General features: G+C 43.0%; 1 protein-coding gene across 1 annotated transcript; it reads left to right on the plus strand.

Moving 5' to 3' along the window:
• The first annotated feature begins 970 nt into the window (after window positions 1–970).
• On the plus strand, window positions 971–6,538 carry LOC114639441 (V-set domain-containing T-cell activation inhibitor 1-like). Its single transcript, XM_028788200.1, has 4 exons — window positions 971–1,010; window positions 1,187–1,588; window positions 2,962–3,246; window positions 6,429–6,538. The coding sequence occupies exons 1-4, from the start codon at window positions 983–985 to the stop codon at window positions 6,455–6,457; spliced, it is 744 nt and encodes a 247-aa protein (XP_028644033.1). The 5' UTR covers window positions 971–982; the 3' UTR covers window positions 6,458–6,538.
• Window positions 6,539–19,590: the final 13,052 nt, after the last annotated feature.

A 19,590-nucleotide genomic window follows, 5' to 3' on the forward strand; every position in this document is an offset into this window, starting at 1 on the left:
GCTGTTTCAAGTCTATCCTTTCTATTGTTAACCTTATCATCTGTGTGCTGGGATGGGCAGACTGTATCTTCTGTCCTCTGGAATGTCCTCTGCTGGATGTCTGGGGGTCACACCTTGCTAATGGCTTGGAAGCTTCCTTGCCTGTTCAATGTGATACCCAGAATTGTTTTAAATGCTTAACTTAGTTTCCTTCTAGTTCATCATAGATTTTATATAAAGCACACCCTTGCTGAGGCTACTTCTCACTGATTTGTCCCTTTTGCTGTCTGTCATCTTTTTGGAGAGAGACAGAGATGACACAGAGAGACAGATCAGACAGGTAGACACACACAGAGGGAGAGAGAGAGAGAGAGAGAGAGAGAGAGAGAGAGAGAGAGAGAGAGGAGACAAGCTATGATCTTCATCTGTTGCTGGTGGCAACTTCAGGGGGAAATAGCTTGAAAATATTGAGTCAGATGCTCTATCAATTCTGTCTCTGTCTCTCTGTCTCTGTCTCTGTCTCTCTCTTTCCCCTACTACAGCCAGGGATTTATACCATATATCATGCTAAGAACCCATGAGTTGTGTGTAGTCCAGGGTCCTCACAACCATCAGGCCCCTAGTGAGAACTTTGCCTTGTCTAGGAGGTATTTGTGTCAGGTAGAATAGGTGAGTTTACTGAAAGATTTTCACTTATTGACCATCTTTCTGACATTTCAATGTGCCTTCCTGGATTGCTGAAACAGAGAGTAAAGAACAACTTCAAGATCGTTTTGACATTAAGGTTCTGGGAGTGACGCCTGTTTACATAAGGGCTGAGCTGGCAGCTGATGGAGGAGATTATGCAAAGGTTATGGTGCACGGTGCATGGGACGGTTTTCTTTTGCAAGTGAGAACCTGGCAAGCATAGCTTGGCTTTGGAGCCAACACCCGCAGCAACACATTTTCCTGACAGGTCCACTCTGACAGATTTACTCTGCTGTGTCATTCTGTGCCTGGCAAGATGCAGGGGCCGAGCACACACATGCTAAGTAAGCCTCAACTTCCTTGCATATATTTGGGCACAATTCCCCAGCCTTCTAGTGATTTTATAAACAGCCAGTCTCCTGCAGTAACTGCTCTGTGTCATCTGTGTCATAGTGTTGTTCCTTACCCATCGCTGTGGTCACTGGCCTTTGCTGACCTTATTTCTTCTTTGACAATCCAGCATCAGCAGAAGAGGTGCGGGCCCACCCGTTCACTGATGTGACCCTTGACTGCGAGTTCTCCTTCATAGACAGCACAGAGAACCTTGAGTTTTACTGGGAAAGAGAAGACATAATAGAAGAATATGACGTGGAAGATCGTGAGTTCTATCGATTTTTCAGGTACTATGATTTCTTTCAAGTTTTCACAAAGGTGGTTTACCAGTTTTATGACAATGAAGAGCAACTTGAAGACCAAAATGCCTTATATGAAGGAAGAGTCTCTGTGGATCAGAGTGAGATTTCTGAGGGCATCCTATCCCTTCAACTGCGAAACGTGGATTTCTTGGATGAAGCCTTGTACACGTGCAAAGCTGTTACCCCCAATGGGAGAGGAGAGAGTACAGTCAAGCTGATAGTGGAAGGTAACGACATTTCTCAGATGAATCAGCTTTCAAGTTTGCTCTAGTTCCTCAAGGATAGGCTCCAGGTCTTCTCGCCCAGTGCTCTCATTTTTCTGACTCTGATTACTTTATTCCTAGTGGAATATCAATTTACTTTAGCTAAAACAGTTTCTCTGAAACTTTTTTCTCAAAGTGTTATGTCTGTACCAATATGTATCACTCACTAACTTAATATGAACAAACTGAAGGGTAACCAAATCTGCACTGGTTGAATCCCAAGTGCTACACATGGTAACTGCTATTCCCCACCCCCATCTCACCTCCCCCATTTGATACAACAATAGTGCCCTAGGAAGGTGCTTAAGCCAGACATGGTTTAGTGTGAATGGCACTGAACTGGGAATCAGGATGCTGGAGCTCTAATGCTAGAGGACACTGGGCCTTCTCCAGGCTCCACTCTTCTCACTATTAAAGCATAGGTTTCAGGGCCGCAGAGATGGCTACTTAGTTAAGAGCACCAGTTTGATTCCTAGCACCTGCATGGCTACAATCATCTATACAATCATCTATAACCCCAGCTACAGGCTAACCAACCACCTTTCTGGCCTCCATGAGCACTGGGCATGTCCATGGTGTGTAGACATATGTGCAGGCAACACATATACATAAAATTTAAAATATTTAAATCTAAAAAGTAGTTTTAGAAACATTGATTGGATTGAATCCACCACATTCCCTCAGAGACCCTTACCCTCCAGTATTGTATGGAATCTGTCCTTTCTGATAGAGAGCCCATGATCCTATGAGTCCTGCCAGGGAAGAGGTGGGAAGGCTGTGAGAATTGCTTCTCAGGTTTTTGTTTGTTTGTTTGTTTGTTTGTTTGTTTGAGACAGGATCTTTCTACGTAGGTTAGCCTGACCTTGAACTCACAGTAGTGCCCCTGTCTCCGCCTTCTGAGTAGTGGAAATTACAGGAATGTGTCCCACTTGTTACTTATCTTCTGTGATTAGCCTATCTAAGTACTAAGTAGGCCTGACCCTGCTGAACTTCCGAGGTCAGATGAGATCTGGTTTGTTCTGGGTGGTGTGGTCACAGACTCTTCTGTGATTCTCAACTTGGGCATCTGAGATCAATGGAGAGTCTGGAATAAACCCACAATAAGAAGGAAAGATCCTCCAAATAAAGACAGCAGCAGTAGATGCCTAGATGGCAAGAGAGTGCACGTATCCTGATTTCTCTCATTATGCTTGAGCCAAATTTTTCAATATGGTGGGCCTCAGACCATGTTGTCTCCTTCAGGGTTAATATAAACACCAAAGGCTTGAGCCTCCTGGGACTAATACAAAACAGGAACTAATTATCTTGTTAACTATTATCTTGTTATTCCCAACCAGATTCTGAAACGCCCCAGGTAAAGTTTGACAAGATCGATGATGAAGATGTGGTTACGTGCACATCCAAAGGCTGGTATCTCACACCCAATGTGACTTGGTTGGACCGGGGAGAGAGGGACCTGAGCAACCATAGTACGGTGGAGGTCTTGGAGGAGCAGATGAATGGCTTGTACAGAGTGTACTCTGTCCTCAGATATCCAGTCAAGTTAAATGAAAAATATGTCTGCCACATCACAGAGACGAACGAAAACAACCGGCCAATCAGATCCATCCGGCGGTACCCGAGTGAGTGCAGATCTGAGGGGGGGGAGAGGAGAGGATGGGCTATCACCACATGGAAGTCACCATCCATTAACTGAACACTATGTGTAGCAGGCACTTTTGAGCACTTTGGGTATTTAAAGAAACCTCGGGAACATGAGATTGTAACCTGGGGTCAGATAGAGTAGTGAGGTGGAGTCTCCTCGAGTTAGAAGAAGGACTATTATGGTCTGGGGAATAACAGCTCTTGGCCAGGCAGAGGTGGCTGTTACTCCTGATGAGGCTTCTGTTCCTCTGCTAAACACCTGAGCTTCCTGATGTGACAGGCTGAGTAGTCATAGCTGCCATTTGTTGGCCACTAACCGCATGCCTGGAACCGTACATACCTTTTGTGTATATATGTGTGTCTGTGTGTGCATGTGTGTTCTGTGGATGCATATGTGTGTGTGCAAGCATGGACACAGAGACTGGTGCTGGTATTCTTCCTCAGCTGCTCTCCACTTCATTTTCTTTTTTATTTTTTTCGAGACAGGGTTTTTCTGTGTTGCCTTGACTATCCTGAACTCAATTTGTAGACTAGGCTGCCCTGGAACTCAAAGATCTGCCTACCTCTGCCTCCCAAGTGCTGGAATTAAAGTTTGTACCACCACAACCCGGTTCTCCACTTTATTTTTTTGAGACAGGATTTCTCACTGAATCTGGAGCTCACTGATTCAGCTACGCTCACTGGGCAGCAAACTCCAGGAATCTGTCTGATTCTGATGCCCCAGGGCTGGGATTACAGATGACCACTGCTGGACCCAGTTTTTGTTTGGATGCTGGAGAACCATACTCAGAGCTCCATGCTCATTCTGCCATCTCCCCAGCCCATATATGTTAAGTCTGTAATTTAACCCAGCAAGATGATTGCCTTTACTGTTCCTTTCTATTTGAAGACATTAGGACTTTAAATAGCTTGACCAAACTCTTTACTAATGAACACAAAGTTTGAATTTCAGGTAACCAATAACGTCATGAATGCCGAATACTATATATCTGAAATGTACTAATATTAGTTACTAAATTTAACTGGATGTCCTATATTTTATCTGATAAATTATAGTAAGGGAAACATTTAGTGAGACAAGAAAACATGTAGTGAGCTCAGGAATGATAGGATTGGAGAATTCACATCTCTGCAAGAAGAAGAAGAAGGAGACATTGTAAGGGTCTCTGCCTAGCAAAGTGTGCATGGTAGTAATTCTCCAGGCCAGCAATACTGTCACCACAGGAACTCAAGGACAGGTCAGTTCTTGAGTCTCATTGTGACCTGTGGAAAGTAAATCCTGGGGGACACTTAGGACTGAGTTTTGATATGGCCTCAAGGTGTTTCTGACCTACACTGAAGCTTCAGAACCACTGGTGAATGACGTAAGCCTTTTTGGGCGGTACAGATGCCCGGAGCATCTCTGTCTTCTCTGTGTGGTGATAGAGTCTCCCCATAGCCACGTCTAATGGGTGAGGGGGCAGAGCTCCCACCTTCTTCTTCCAGTCTGGCAAAGTAGGATGAACCAGATAGACTTCGTACATTCAAATTTCCCACATGAGCTGGCTTTTCCTTCAAAGGGAAAAAGAGAACCTCACTTATCTGCCAGACTTCTAGTCTCTCCTACACATTTAGAAGCGCTTGTTGTCTGTGAACATTACAGTGGGCCTCAGACTCTCTTCTGAGAACACCAGGATACATGAATAATGAGTTGACTTCAAAAATAATGTTTTTTTTTTCTTCATTCCCCTTACATTTTAACACCCTTAGAAGTATCTAAAAAGCCGTCTTCTCACTATTTATTTACACGGGCCTTGGAGATCTGGCATCTGCCTATTTGCCCAGCTCTGCAGCTGCTGCAGGGTCTCTTCCCGCAGTCGTTGCTCCTTGTTCGGGACTTACCAGTTCCTGTGGCTTTCAGACTGTTTTTTTTTTTCTTTTTCTTTTTTCTTTCTTTTTCTCGTAATGCCAAGCCTTTGTGCAGCCTCTGACTCTCTTGGAATACCTTTCTTTTCTTGATCTGTGTCACAAACTCCTGACAGTTTCCCAAGACTTGTCTCCAATCTGAAGCCCGTCTCTCATGGTCATTTCTATTTGTTCAATATTTTTGTTCCTTTGCACATCAAATATTTGTTGAGCTCCAGCTCTGTGCCACATCCTTCTAGATACACTCCAGTGAACACTGGATTCTTACACTCCTGAAAGCAACGTTCATACTGTTAGCGGGGAAAGAAACACACAGGAAACAGGTGTTGTATGTCACCGTAGGAGCCCATTTACATGAAACTCAATACTAGGAAAAATCATCTTTGCTATATGAAGGAAGTCAGGAGAGTGGTGACCCTTGGAGTGGGGGTGTGAAGGGACTAGGAGAATGTGAAGAGATTTCTAGGGTGCAATAGTCCACTTATTGGTGAGGGTGCTGGTTACATGGTAGTACTCGGTTTGCCATAGTGGTTGCTAATGGTGTAATCTAAGTACTAAGCCTGCGAGAGTGAGTAAAATAAGAGAAGAGCTTAGAAGGCTAGCATGGATGGAGCAGACATGGGAGAAAGACACTGACACCAAGGCTTGCAAGAGTAGCAGCTAAGCCATGAGGATTGAGGAGGGCAACAGCGGAGCTGTAACACTAAGCTAGAAGTTTGCAGAGAGACAGGAAGGGGAGCAGTCCAGTCTGCAATCTTTCCTTCTCTGAGATCATTTCCCCCAGAGCATCCTGGAATGTGATGTGAGTTGTTGACTTATGACATCAACTTCCTCACCATATGTTCCAGACCCACACACCTAGCAGACAATCAAGAGCTACCCTGAGGCTCAGGACCTGTGACGCTGGCTTCCCTTTTTATCTGAGTGCTGATAGGGAATAGAATTTTTCCCTTCCTGTTTCCTTTTCCTCCCTCTGATTGCTCTCCAAAAATATTTGTTGAGTGAATGAATGAATGAAGTAGTAAATCAAAATTTTATCTTACAAATGGACAGCAGTTAAGAAAATACTTAGAGTATTCTTGGAGCTCACTTAGAGAGCTACCATTCTTAGATGGAACAAAGGATTCTTTGCTCACAGTTTTTTCTTCTTGTGTGGCTTTAAGACAGTATTGCTGATGAACTGCTTCTAATACAAAATTAATGTCTGTTTTCTTTCTCTCCCCAATCCCCCACCTTCCCAACCTTGCTTTTTCAGGGAAAAGGTTCAACGACTATAACTATTAAAAAAATTGAATGAGGGCTGGAGAGATGGCTCAGTGGTTAAGAGCACTGACTGTTCTTCCAGAGGTCCTGAGTTTAATTCCCAGCAATCACATGGTGACTCACAACCATCTGTAATGGGATCTGATGTGCTCTTCAGGTGTGTCTGAAGACAGCTACATTGTACTCAGATACACAAAATAAATAAATAATTCTTAAAAAAAAAAGATTTGAATCTGCCTTGCCTTTAATCGGTGGAGTTCCTGGTGTTTCTTGTTCTTTTTTGTCTTGGATACTTACTAACCAAAAAAATTAGAACAAAGCAAAACGAACAAATAAAACCAACAACAACCCTTTCCCCCACAAACAAAACCAAGAAGGCTATCCAGAGTGTTTCATATTAACAAAGTCTAGCTTCATATCTCTCTCTCTCTCTCTCTCTCTCTCTCTCTCTCTCTCTCTCTCTCTGTTTTGTTTTGTTTTGTTTTTTCGACACAGGGTTTCTCTCTATGTAGCCTTAGCTGTCCTGGAACTCACTCTGTAGACCAGGCTGGCCTTGAACTCAGAAATCCACTTGCCTCTGCCTCCCAAGTGCTGGGATTATCGATTTTTCTCTTTTGCTTAAAGATTTGTTTTATTTAATCTGGCTCTTCCAGCATGTCAAATTCTGAGTAAAATTCAGAAGTCTTCATTGCAAAATGGAAGAAGATTAAAATTCTGGAGGACTGTGTGTCAGGTGACTGTTTCACTGGCGTTTACATCCATGCTGGATGACTTGGTGAGTTCAGAGCAGAGGGAAGACACTCTACGCTTCTTCTACAGTAGGTTTTTCTTTGGTTTGGTAATGATGTGATTTCGGCACTTTGCCAACCAAGGAGAGCCTAATAAAGAGATTCTTTCCCCAGATTATCATAAATATGCTTGCTAAAGTCCTTTTACACATTACTGGCTGTGGAAATATCAGATATTCAAATCTGAGGCTAACTTGAACTTTTCTGTTTGTCCAGTGATTTTTATCTTCACTATTCTTGTATCTAGATTTCTAAATCTTTGCCATCTCTGTGCTTTTTGTAAATAGGTTTTAATTTACCACTCTGCTATGGTCTGAATTTTATCTCTCCCCCTCCCTGCTCCCAAATTCACTCTTTGAAATTTTTAAGGCAAAAGTAATGAGGATAAGAGACAGAGTCCCTGGGAAGCAGCTGGGACACTAAGGCAAAGCTCTCATGATGAGGTCAGTGTTGGTATGAGGGGACACCTTGTCCCTTCTACCAGGTAGGGACAGATGAGAGGTGCCATGTATGAACCACAAAGGGAGTTCTTGTCAGACACTGGATCTGTCAGCAGTTTAATCTTTGGCCCTCCACCCTTCTGGAACCATGAATAAGCCATCTTGGTGATGATATATTGTTATAGCAGCACATGTGAACTTGGGCGTCTTCCTTTGTTCTGTTTTAGGGACCTGGGTGTGACTGGGTCTTTCCTGTTGTTTGAGCTCACAGGACTCAAGCTTAGGTTCTAGACAGAGGAGGAAATGGTAATGAGATATTAAGACAAAAAGAAAAGAAAATTGTTCTACAAATATTTTTTAATTTATTTATTCTCTCAAATATTGTGTCCAACTACAGTTTCTCCTCTCCTCTCTTCCCCAGCCCCTCTCCTCCCCTCACCCTCCCTCTAGATCTGCTCCTCCTCTGTTTCCCTTCAGAAAACAGCAGGCCTTGCAGGGACATCAACCAAACCCTGCATAACAAGTTACAATCAGACCAGGCAGAAACCCTCATATTACGTACGGCTTGACACGGCAACCCAGCAGGAAGAAAAGGGTCTCAAAAGCAGGCAAAAGTCAGAGGCAGCCCCCAGTCCCAGTGGAAAACAAAATTTTTAATTGGCTCAAAACCTTAATTTTGTAAGTTAGATGCTTTAGGTGATAAAATAATTTTATTATTGACCATAAAGAGTCTATCTGCTTCTAAAACCTCTGCATAGAATATTCCAGAAAGGGGATAAATCGGGGGATAGACCTGTGCATTTGTACAGAAATTGTATCTATATTCCTTTTTACTTCATTCTTTTAAATACTTGTTTGTTTATTTGTATGTATCCATGTATGTATGTATGTATGTATAATCATGTGATCTATGTTACCAGTATGCATGTACGTGCCCATAGACACCAGAGGGTACTGGGTCCCCTGGAGTTGGAGTGACAAGAAATTGTGAACTTCCTGATATGGGTGTTGGGAAACAAACCCTGGTCCTTTCTCTGCCAGAGCAGTAAGTGCTCTTAACCACTGAGTCATGCCTCTACCCTGTTATTTATATTCTCAAGCTTTGAGGTATGTGCTAATGGTTGCTCAGACCTATGGGAAAACAAACCAGGATGTGGACCATGTTGGGTTGCCTGGCCTGAAAGCGAGAGGCTGTGCTGATGTCATTAGAACTGTCATAGACAAGAGATGCATATGCTAATTCTGATGTCATTCGAACTGTCATAGACAAGAGATGCATGTACTAATTTTGTGAGTTCAGCAATTTCATTTTAAGGAGCGCTAACTGGAAATTAATGTTTCATGTTGATGTAATAATCTTAAAAAACAAAAAGGAGAACGTTACAGAATGGAAGGCATGAGGATTTGATTCCTGTCTCTGTTCGTTTCTAGTTTTGTAGTCTTGGAGAAGCTCCTAAGTGTATGCCTACCTGTTCCTTATCTTTGAGACATCTCTGACAGAGGGCCAGTATGAAAACTGAGGCAAAATATGAAATGGAGAAACTGATAATCACGATACTTGACACACTATTTCCTGTATGTCAGAACATTTTAAATTAACACACATTAGTTCATTAAGTCCTAAAAGGGCGGGGGGGGGATTGTTGGTGTAGGAGTTAGAGGGGTCCAGGACCTAATAAGATTAATAGTGATTATTATTATTTTATTAAAAATGATTAAATGAAACTCATCACTTTGTTTAATAATTTTTAAAATACAGAAAGGACAAAAAAGACGTCGGTGAGATGGCCAGCAGGTAAAAAGGCACTTGCTGCCGAATCTAGTAACCTGAGTTTGATTCCCAGAGCCCATATGGTAGACCGATAAAACAGACTTCCACAAGTTGTCCCCTATCCTCCACATGCACACTGTGTGTGGGGCAAGGCTCTTCAATCCATATACACAAAAATAAATAAATATAAAGCATCTTAAACAGTACAAAATTATATTCCCAATTAAATACATCATGGCTTACAGAAAGAGAAAGAGAAGGAAAGGTATTTATGGAAGATAAAGAATATGGAAAAAACTATAATCCCAGTGCTTTCAAGGCTGAGGCAGGAGAATGGCGAAGTTGAGGCCAGCATGGGCTGCAGGGTGAGACTGTCTGACAAAAAATAAATGAGTAAGATAGCTGTTCACCAGATCTGCATAAGGATCTAGGGAACGAGTATCGGAGTGAACAGAGTTGTCTCAGCTCCTTGAAAATGAGAAATACTGACAGTTTCTATATTTAAAACTAGATCAAGAACTAGGGAGATAAAGTCCCTTTTCTTCTGTAGGCAAAAACTTCTCACACATACTTTATTCATTTAACAATTTGTACACATGTCTGGATTTAAACAATGTATCTTTGGCTCATTCACAATCTTGCCCCTCTTATTTGCTGTGCATCCTGTTCTCCTTACAGGCCTGCAGACTCTCACCATTTCTGTTAGTTTTACTTCTTTTATCTGTACAATGTTTGTGTGAACGCTTTGTGTTGATGAGGCCAGGAGGATGCAGGAAAAGCATGTCTAGAGTTTCTTAAGAGGCTTTTCCTGATATTCAGGAAGTTGAGACAGGGACCTCTGGGGTTCAAGGGCCACTTAGGCTATGCAATGAGACTCCGTCTCTAACAACAACAAAAGGATACAGGCATTTGGTACTTGACATCAGGCCCGCCCAACACAACAGCACCATCTTGTTATACACGTCCATAGCTGCTGGCTTGTCGCTGCCAGGAATACTATCTCTATGGATCCAGATGTGCAGTGCAGACTAGATCTCCTAGAGCCTTCCTATTCAGTTGCAAGATGTGTCCATCAGGAAATCTCAAGACAGATCAGACTTAACACATGTGGGACTCCCATTACTTCTCTCCCCAGCCAAGTGTTTTCTTCTCACAGTCTCAGATATTGACACTATAATCCAAGAGCTAACTCCTGCTGAGGCTACCTCCTTAAACTTTTATTAATTCCAAGGGCATTATCTTGGTTCAAACTGCTATAATTTCTTCCTTCATTTCTGTAGTCTCTTATCTTATCTGCTAGGACTTGCCTCTTCCTGTCTATGTCACATCTGATACAAAGCCGGGTCAGCCACTAACCCCTATTAGTTTTCTGCTATCCATAAGATACAGGCTGCACAAATATCTATACCACAAGGCCAGCGCTGCTTACTCTTTCCTTTGGCAGCTCACTGTATGCCAAGGTCTTAACATGTTTGCCTCATTTAGATTACACATCATCGTTCTGAAGAATTGTTATTTTTGTTCTATATGAAAGGATAGCTTCCTTCATAAGAATATCGACTACTTAGCACTCGGAACATTTTATTCTCATAACAACTCTATAAATACAGATGATTATTATCTCCATTTTACAAATGAAGAGACTTAAAGCACATTTGTTTGCTGGGATACAGTAATTGAGTACAGAGTGAGATTTGGACCCGGATCTGAACCTATAGGTCTTGTCGCTTCTCCTCCATTTCCACATCTCTATACCTGCTGCTCTCTCTGAGTGGACTCTAGGAAAATCCTGCTTGTACAGAGCCTGACTTGTTTGTGGTGGGTTTCTTTTTCTTTTTCCCCCATCCTTTGAGACAGGGTCTCGTAGCACAGGTGGGCCTCAGATATATAATCCTCTTGCCTCATCCTTCCTTGTTCTAATGTGTTGGGGCTATCGACAGAAGGAAAGAGAATGAGGAAAAGGCCTTGGGGCTTCCAGGGGGACTGTCAGGAGTGCATCGGTATTGGTGTGCCAGAGTTTAGCCTTTGCAGATAGCATTCTCTTATTGCATATAGTTTTTAAAACACGCTCTGCCTTTACCTGGATTCTGCCTTTACCTGAGCTCTCTGGTCCCTCCCAAGACCCTTGAACCCTTGGATAAAACACACACACACACTTCTCCATTAACTTTAGAACTTGCCTCTAGGCACAATTGTTGGAAGCGGACACCCCCTGCCTGGAAATTTGTGCTCTAGTCAATTTATTAGCTCCATCTCTTCCTCCGCCCTAAACTTGGTGACTTGCATCAGCTAGCCCCCACCAACCTCCTGGTCCCCTTCCCGTAGCCAAGGCTGCAGGCCCTAACGCCCCGTGACCTTACATGACTGCTGCTTTCTCCTCTTTCCAAAGCAAGGCAGAAAAGCCTCTCTCTCTTTTCCTGTACCTCCATCTTCTCTTGGGACCCGGAAGTCCCACCTGTACCTTCTGTTCAGCAATTGGGCCCCGGCCTTCTTTATTGACAAGTCAAGAACCAACTGGGGAGCAAGACTTTAGCAACACACCCCCCCCTTACATTCTCTAGTGGAAATAACAGGATCATTTGTGGCCACTGATGTAACTAGCAAGCGCTTTGATCGTCTGGACAAGGTCTGGGGTCTCCTAAACCTTAATGCCTTAGAGATAAAATTCTGTTTTACAACCAGCCTAAGCCCAAGAAGAGAAGAAAAATGACACCCGAGGCCCAGATAAAGAAATGGGAGGAACAATTGTTGCCTTGATGAACTTATGTATCCCAGAGCCCCAGCCCATGGGGCAGTTGTTCAAACACTACTAGTCCTACCTGCTTTCTTTCCTCTAGATATCATAACCTTCAACCTCTTCCTTCTTTTAGCTAGCTGCCAAGGTCAACAGCTGCCTGCTTTTCTGCTCAGGGGACTGTCCCTCTGTCTCTGAGAAACTGTCCTTGGGTTCCTAGCTGTGCTCCTTAATATATGAAAATCTGGAAGTGAATAGGACTCCGTGTAATCAGATGAACCCTTCAGTGTTTCATCCCCCGTCCCTCCCTGTGTCTCCTGAGATTAGAGGTGTTCACCACTACATCCAACCTCCGACTGCTGTTTACAAAGCTCACCCAGGATTGCTGACTTCGCAGTGCTGATTTTGTTTCTCTCTTATCTTTGTTACAGTGTGCTCATGAGATAACACAGCCTGCTGACACATTTCCCTGGGACAGGGGGCTGATTCTGACTGTATTTGCTATCCCAACTCCTCTCTCCTTGCCCGATACCAGGGACTGCAGAAACATTTGCTCAATTCTGTTTCCTTCATCTGTTCAGACTTCCCAGTTCTCCTCTGTTAGCAACACATGTATCCACTTTTCTACAGATTCAGATGGTATTTATGGACCTGGAGCTCTTTTCAAGAGGAATCCAACACTTCTCACTCTAGCAGAATCATTGTAGGATCCACTTCAGGGGTCACCGAATGTACAAACGTGTAAAGGAAAATAATTCAGGTTGACACGGAGATACAGAGGGAGTTTTAAGGACTGGGCACACAGGCAGAGTGAGAAGTACTCATTGTTTCCCCATTCACTCAACTGTACCCGTCAATCTCTCATCCAGAGTAAAACCCAAGTCTTAACATGGTTGCTAAGAAACATTCCCCTTCCCATAACTTCCGTCCCACCTGTCACTTCTCCCTGTCATACTCACCACTCACTCCCTCTCTCCTGACACTCCTGCTCTGGCTCCTTCAAGTTCAGCCATCACCCCACCCCATCTCCTCAACTTCCTTTCCTTACACTCTTCCCCAGTGAGGCCTGCCTTGATCCTGCTTAAAGTCTGAAACCCAGATGTCTCTCATTCTGCATTCTCAAAATCTCCCTCATCTTGCTATCTTACTGCTTTCTGACACATCATGTCATTTACCTTTTATTTACATTGGTTCCTGATGCATCCAAGAACTTAATGCAAACACTTAGAAAATGCTTAGAATATATGTAAGTGACATTGACTTTAACCTCGACTTAATCTCATAAAAGAACTAGAAATCACTCATAATGAGTCATAAAACAGACCAGATTGTAGGCTGACGAGGCTCAGTTTGGATCCTTTCCCGAGCTTCTCATACTTTAATCAAATCTAGATTGTTATTCTAGATTTGGCTTATACACATCTCAGTTCTGCTAATAGCTGCATTACACCAAGTTCTGATTTCTCTCTAGAGAGGTTTTTGTTTTGTTTTTTGTTTTTTAGTTTTTTTATGGTTGTTGTTTGTTTTTTGCTTGTTTGTTTCGGTGTTTGTTTGGAAGGCTTTTGAGTTATTCTGTGCTCGGTTTTTCTTCTTCCATTTCTCCAGTGGCACAGATTAATGACAAAGAAAAAGATGGCTTTGAGGTTTGAGAAACAAAGAAAGAGAGAAAGAAGAATACCACACATACATCAAGGAAGGATGAGCAAAATAGGAAAAAAATAATTGCTAGTTCTTAGGACATAAAGAACTAATTACTATTGACCTAGAGCAAAAAAGACCAACAAACCACAAAACACGAGCAAAGGGAAGAATCCGAGCCATAGATAGATGCTCAGTCTCTCAAACAGAACAGCCTCTCAATAGAATCAGTAATGAAAACTAAACCCACTGGCAGCCTCATGTTCCTTCTTGGTAACCAGAGAGTTTGACAGCACAGGGAAGCTGACTTACTTAGATATATACTTTCCGTAGGAATTTATATTGTGTAACCTCTTTGGAAGCAGTTATAAACACACATACAAATGTACTTGTTCTATAAGATGATTTTTCCTGTTATATTTTCTTTGATAGACTCTAAGAATTATTTTTTTTATCATGCACATGTATCTTATTGACAAGAAGACTCCACTATTAAGATAGTAACATTTACCTGCTACATCCCACAGTGTACTTGTGGGAACCGGATGAGATCCTAAGAGGATGTGTGTCATTGACAGGAGCACGGCCATATCAAGGATGCCGAGCGTTGTGCACTAAGTGTCTACTGCAGCTACCTCCTCCCAGTAGCCTGAGACTACTCCCCTACCGAGAAGCTGGCTAGCCATTTCATTCATCTCTATATAATAAACCCGCCCCCACATCAGACACTCTGAGTTTCTGGACTGCTGGTGGGTCTCTGTCACAGTGCACGGGCTCACGACATCGAGGCCTTTCTGTACACGAGTCTGTCTTGCTTCATTCCCTGATGCTCCAGTCAGATCAATCTCAAAGTCGTGCAGGATTTCATAAGCGGTGCCTGAACGGGAACCTTGACCACAGGGCACTCATATTCGTCAGGCAAGGGAATGCTGTCATGAGAAGGGCTCCAATCCAGGTAGGGAGGAGGCTAGTTGTCTGTGTTGGGTGTAAACCATGAAGCAAGCATAATCTGGAGACACACCGTTACACGTTAGTACTTAGAAGATTTCGAGGAACAATAGACAGAATATAAAATCGTTTCAGCTCCATCAGCTCTTAGGCTGTGTTCGGGAGATGCATGATTGGTTTCCAGAAGAAGGGATAGTTGGCTTTTTGGGAAAAAATAGCAGAAAAGTTAAGAGCTGGATATATAGCTGAAGCCTCAGAATGAACTCCCCCCTTTTTTTTTTTTTTTTTTTTTTTGGTTTTTCGAGACAGGGTTTCTCTGTGTAGCCCTGGCTGTCCTGGAACTGACTCTGTAGACCAGGCTGGCCTCGAACTCAGAAATCCGCCTGCCTCTGCCTCCCAAGTGCTGGGACTAAAGGCATGCGGCACCACCGCCCGGCTGGTTTGTAGAATCTTATTTAAACTCCTGTTACAAATGTCGGGCCCTCTGTCCCTGAGAGAGCCACAGACAATGACAGCTGCAGCTCTTAGGATGCCACCAGGAACTGAAGAGACAGAGAGGCAGCTGTAATTGACATGCCATTCTTGCCCTGACTTACCTGACACCTCAGACGCTGATACTGAAGAAAGTGATCACAAGAATGGGGTTACCCAACCAACAGTGATAATGCATCTTGGGTCTGGGACACTGAAAGCTTTAAGGTAGTGTAAACTTAGTTCTTCACAGCAATCTCGTTTAGGGAAAGATAGCTGGGGAAGACATTAATATTTTTTACTGCTTTCCTGTGTTTGTGTGATCTGATCCACAAAATCCAAACCAAATGGTGTATTTTGATGAGACACTGGCTTTCAAGTCCTTAAAGATCAAACAAATCTGTATAGCTTATGAACCTATGGTTCCATATACACAAGGATTTATTCAGAGAGTCCTTAGATACAATGCCTGGCCTCCTTCTGACTGGCTAAGCATGGAAAATATCTTACCTCAACCCAGGGGATTGCCTGTTATTCAAGACTGAATTTACAGAATCATGTCAGGACCAGGCACAGTGGAATCTAGTTCTTGGAGCTGCTGTAACTGCAGACATGCTCCTGGATACAGGACCTTAGGAAGGGACTGGCAACCAATTACACTATCCTTTGCAAGCCAATCAACAAATTAACATAGCCATCTCAAGGGTATAAAGAGAGAGAGGTCACCCACCAAATTGGAAAAAGTTGCCGAGATTCACAACTTTTAGAATAGTAATAAGACTTTGTGGCCTGGCTCTTACAAACTTAGAGCTGATCCAGAGGCAGGTACAGCATTTCCAAGACAACTGGCTTTCGAAACTGTTAACAAGAGTTGAAAGAGTCACTCAAGGGTTTGAATAAGCATGTAAACTTAGGAGCTGGTTAGATTTTAGAGCACCTGCAGACAGGGGTATGGCTCTGACAAGCAGCCTCCAGAGAGGCATGCTGCAAGGGAGGAATCCATCTGTTTCAAGTTTTTTTCTGTTTTTGAGCAGGATGACCTGAATAAGTGAGGCCAGAAGAGGAGGCACTTTCTTTCTTTCTCTGTTGGTTCTAGATGCTGCACAGAGCTGGGTTAGAAGTGGAGCTGCTTCAGGAGCAGTTAAGAAAGAAGAAAGTGGGAGATGTGTGGAATAGATGATCTCCTGAGTGAGTGTGTACTGTTGACATAAACATGGCTGTGTCAAGGATGCCAGTGCCTCAGGCCTAGGAGCGTGGCAAGTCTCTCTGGTCTGTGTGTAGACGTTAACAGTATGTACCGAGAGTATCAACCACAGTATCTTCCTCCCAGATAAACTGTGGCCTGAGACTGCTCCCCTAACAGAGACGCTCTACCAAGGTTAGCTAACCTGCTTCCATCTTCAGCTGTGTATAACAAACACAGAGTTTCCAGGATGCTGGTGCATCTTCATCAGAATCAGTCCCAATTCCACCAATCCCTGCTTCTCTGTATATGTGTCCATTGTATCTCCACTCCCTGTCACCCCAGCCAGGTCAACCCCAAGGCTGTGCGGGTCACAGTATATAATAGTGCCTGGTACCAGCCGTCCATGAATATCTTCATGTCCCATCTCAATGTTAAATTTAGTCCAAGGTTCTGACAGCATCTGCTTAGATCTACCTAATGATTCATATTCTACTTATTTTTCCTTTCTCTTCTTATTTGTTCAAGGACTGATGAGAGCTCTAAGGTTAAAGCTAATCAAACCAATTCATACATATATAGTGCAAATAAACTTCTCTTGTACAAGACTCACCTTCTGAATTGTGCTTCATTTTAGTTGTCTTAATGTGTTATTTTTACTTCCTAAACACACACACACACACACACACACACACAGATACATATACATATAGATATATATATTTCAAAACTAGGAAAAATATTTCCAGAGAATGGGGGAGTTTGAAAGCAGCCAGCAAGGATTTAAAAGTGATCGTGGATGTGGTGTCTATTAAGCTGTGTGAATTTTTATTTCTGAGAATGAAAATTTGAACAATAAAACCAAGCAATGATTTGAAATTAAGAATCTATAGCAGTAATATTATCAATGAAGTTTTTTTTATTTTTTAAATATGTGTGTATGTGTGCATGCTTTCATGTGTGCAGATGCATACTTGGGTGCACTTGGATAGAGGGCAGAAGATGACTTCAGATGTCATCCTTAGAAACACCATCCACTTTGTGTAGACAAGGTTTCTCATTGGCCTAGGGGTCCTCATTTAGGTTATACAGACTGGCCAGCAAGACCAAGGGGGTCTCCACCTCCTCAGGGGTGGAAGTATAAGCATGCACTATCATGACTGACATTTCCATGTGGGTTCTGGAACTGGAACCCAAGTACACATATGTAGCAGGATACTTATTCTGCTACATTGTATTCACAGTGGATCTCAGTGATTAGGCAGTAGAAGAGGAGGTGGAGCTGAGAGAGAAAGAGAAGAAGGAAGAGGGGAGAAAGAGAGGAAGGGGAGGAGAAGAAGGAGACTATGAACCATGGAGAACCATGGATGGGTTGAAAGCTGTCTTGGGTAGCAAGTTCTATCAAAAGGTTAGATACTGGGTAACAACTCTAATTGTGTGGGCATCTTGTTGATTGAGCATTTCTAAATATATAAATCCTTTAGATAATCATTAAGCTTTAAGAGTCTCATTTCTACTGGGTACTGCGAGGATGGCAGATATTGTCTGCTGAGCTTTGTGGATACAGTATGGTGGATTGGCAGAGCCATCCTCCACGCTGGTGTCTCGTGGGTGCCAGGGCCTGCGCATCTAGCTAGCTGGAGCCCCAGTCAGAGCTGAGGAGCAGCGGGAACATGGTGACTGCCTGGGAACAAGCTGGACCAGGCACCTTTTTCTAAATATCACCCCTACATACATACTTTGAAGCAAGCACTATTCTGAATGAATTATTTCCCATAGTTGGCCAGCAGGAGGTCTTGAATTCAGACCTCCAAAACTCATGTAAAAGCCATGAGACATACATCTGTAATCCTAGTGCTGAGTGGGGACAAGGGTGGGTGTGGTGCCCCTAGGACTTACCAGCCAGCACATCCAGCCAATTATTGAGCTCCAGGTTCAGTGAAAGACCTTGGCTCAAAAAAATAAGCTAGAGAACAATTGAAAAAAAACCACTAATGCCAACTTCTGGCCTACACACACACACACACACACACCTCTGTACACATGGACACACATATGAGCATGTTTATACATACAATCTTGCACACACAGAATTTCTAAAAAGATTTTTATACATTTACTCAAAATTAAGTGACTTTAAACCTCTGATCCCAGCACATTATATGCATGTATGAATATTGAAGAAACAATTTAAAAAGAGACTTTAAAAATATAACAGTTTTTTGAAAGACAGATTGGTGGAGGTGGAGAGTGCATGATACTGCTTATATGTCTTTACATTGCAGTGACGTAGAGCATCCAAGCCGTCTACAATCCGGTCTTCTTGGAAATGTTTATCCCAAGAGGATGTGTGTAATTAGAGTGTTTAGTTATCCAACTCATTCCTCCATGCCTCCATATGTCCCATGTCACGTTCCCAAATGAATTTTTTTTCTCCTGTAGGTTTACTACTAGTTAGTGCTCCAATCTCATAAGACTCATGATGATTCTAGAAGTCATTTTAGGGGATAAAGTTCAGGGGGAAAGCACCTTCTCAGTATGTGAAGGACCCAAAATGAAACAAAAGAAGAAGATTAGATGGGTAAGCTGTGTTGGATCTCAGTCACAAAACTGGGCATGGTGACAAAAGTCTATAATCTGGGGACTTGTGCAGGTGAAGAGGGCAGATGCTCAAGCTGGGGACTGGTCTGCTCTCCATTGCAAGTTTGAGGCCAGCAGGGGACATATTGGTAGACTCTTCCCCCCCCCCTTCCCTTCTCCCTCTCACTCTGGCCCAGCTCGCTCTGGCCAAAGGTCTTTATTTATTTATTATATAAAAGTACACTATAGCTGTCTTCAGACACCCCATAAGAGGGCATCAGATCTAATTATGAATGGTTGTGAGCCACCATGTGGTTGCTAGGATTTGAACTCATGACCTCCGGAAGAGCAGTCAGTGCTCTTAACCACTGAGCCATCTCACTAGCCCCCTGCCAGACTCTTTTTTTAAAAAAGTATCATTTAATTTAACCTTCTGCCAGTTACAGATGCTTTCTGCTATAGCCTGGATGTGTCCATCCTTCAGTTCACAGGTTGAAACCTAGTGCTAAGTTCTCTACCTTCACGAACATTACTGTCCTTATTAAAGAGACCCACTGTGAGGACACATCTTTGAGGGAAAGAACAAGTCCTTGACAGACAC

This window comes from Grammomys surdaster, unplaced genomic scaffold (assembly GCF_004785775.1).
Source record: "Grammomys surdaster isolate TR1022 unplaced genomic scaffold, NIH_TR_1.0 125704, whole genome shotgun sequence".
Taxonomy (NCBI): domain Eukaryota; kingdom Metazoa; phylum Chordata; class Mammalia; order Rodentia; family Muridae; genus Grammomys; species Grammomys surdaster.

Coding starts and splice junctions, on each gene's coding strand:
- LOC114639441 (XM_028788200.1), top strand. CDS start 983: ATGCAGGGGCCGAGCACACACATGCTAA. Junction 1,589..2,961: donor AGTCAAGCTGATAGTGGAAG/GTAACGACATTT, acceptor ATTCCCAACCAG/ATTCTGAAACGCCCCAGGTA. Junction 3,247..6,428: donor ATCCATCCGGCGGTACCCGA/GTGAGTGCAGAT, acceptor TTGCTTTTTCAG/GGAAAAGGTTCAACGACTAT.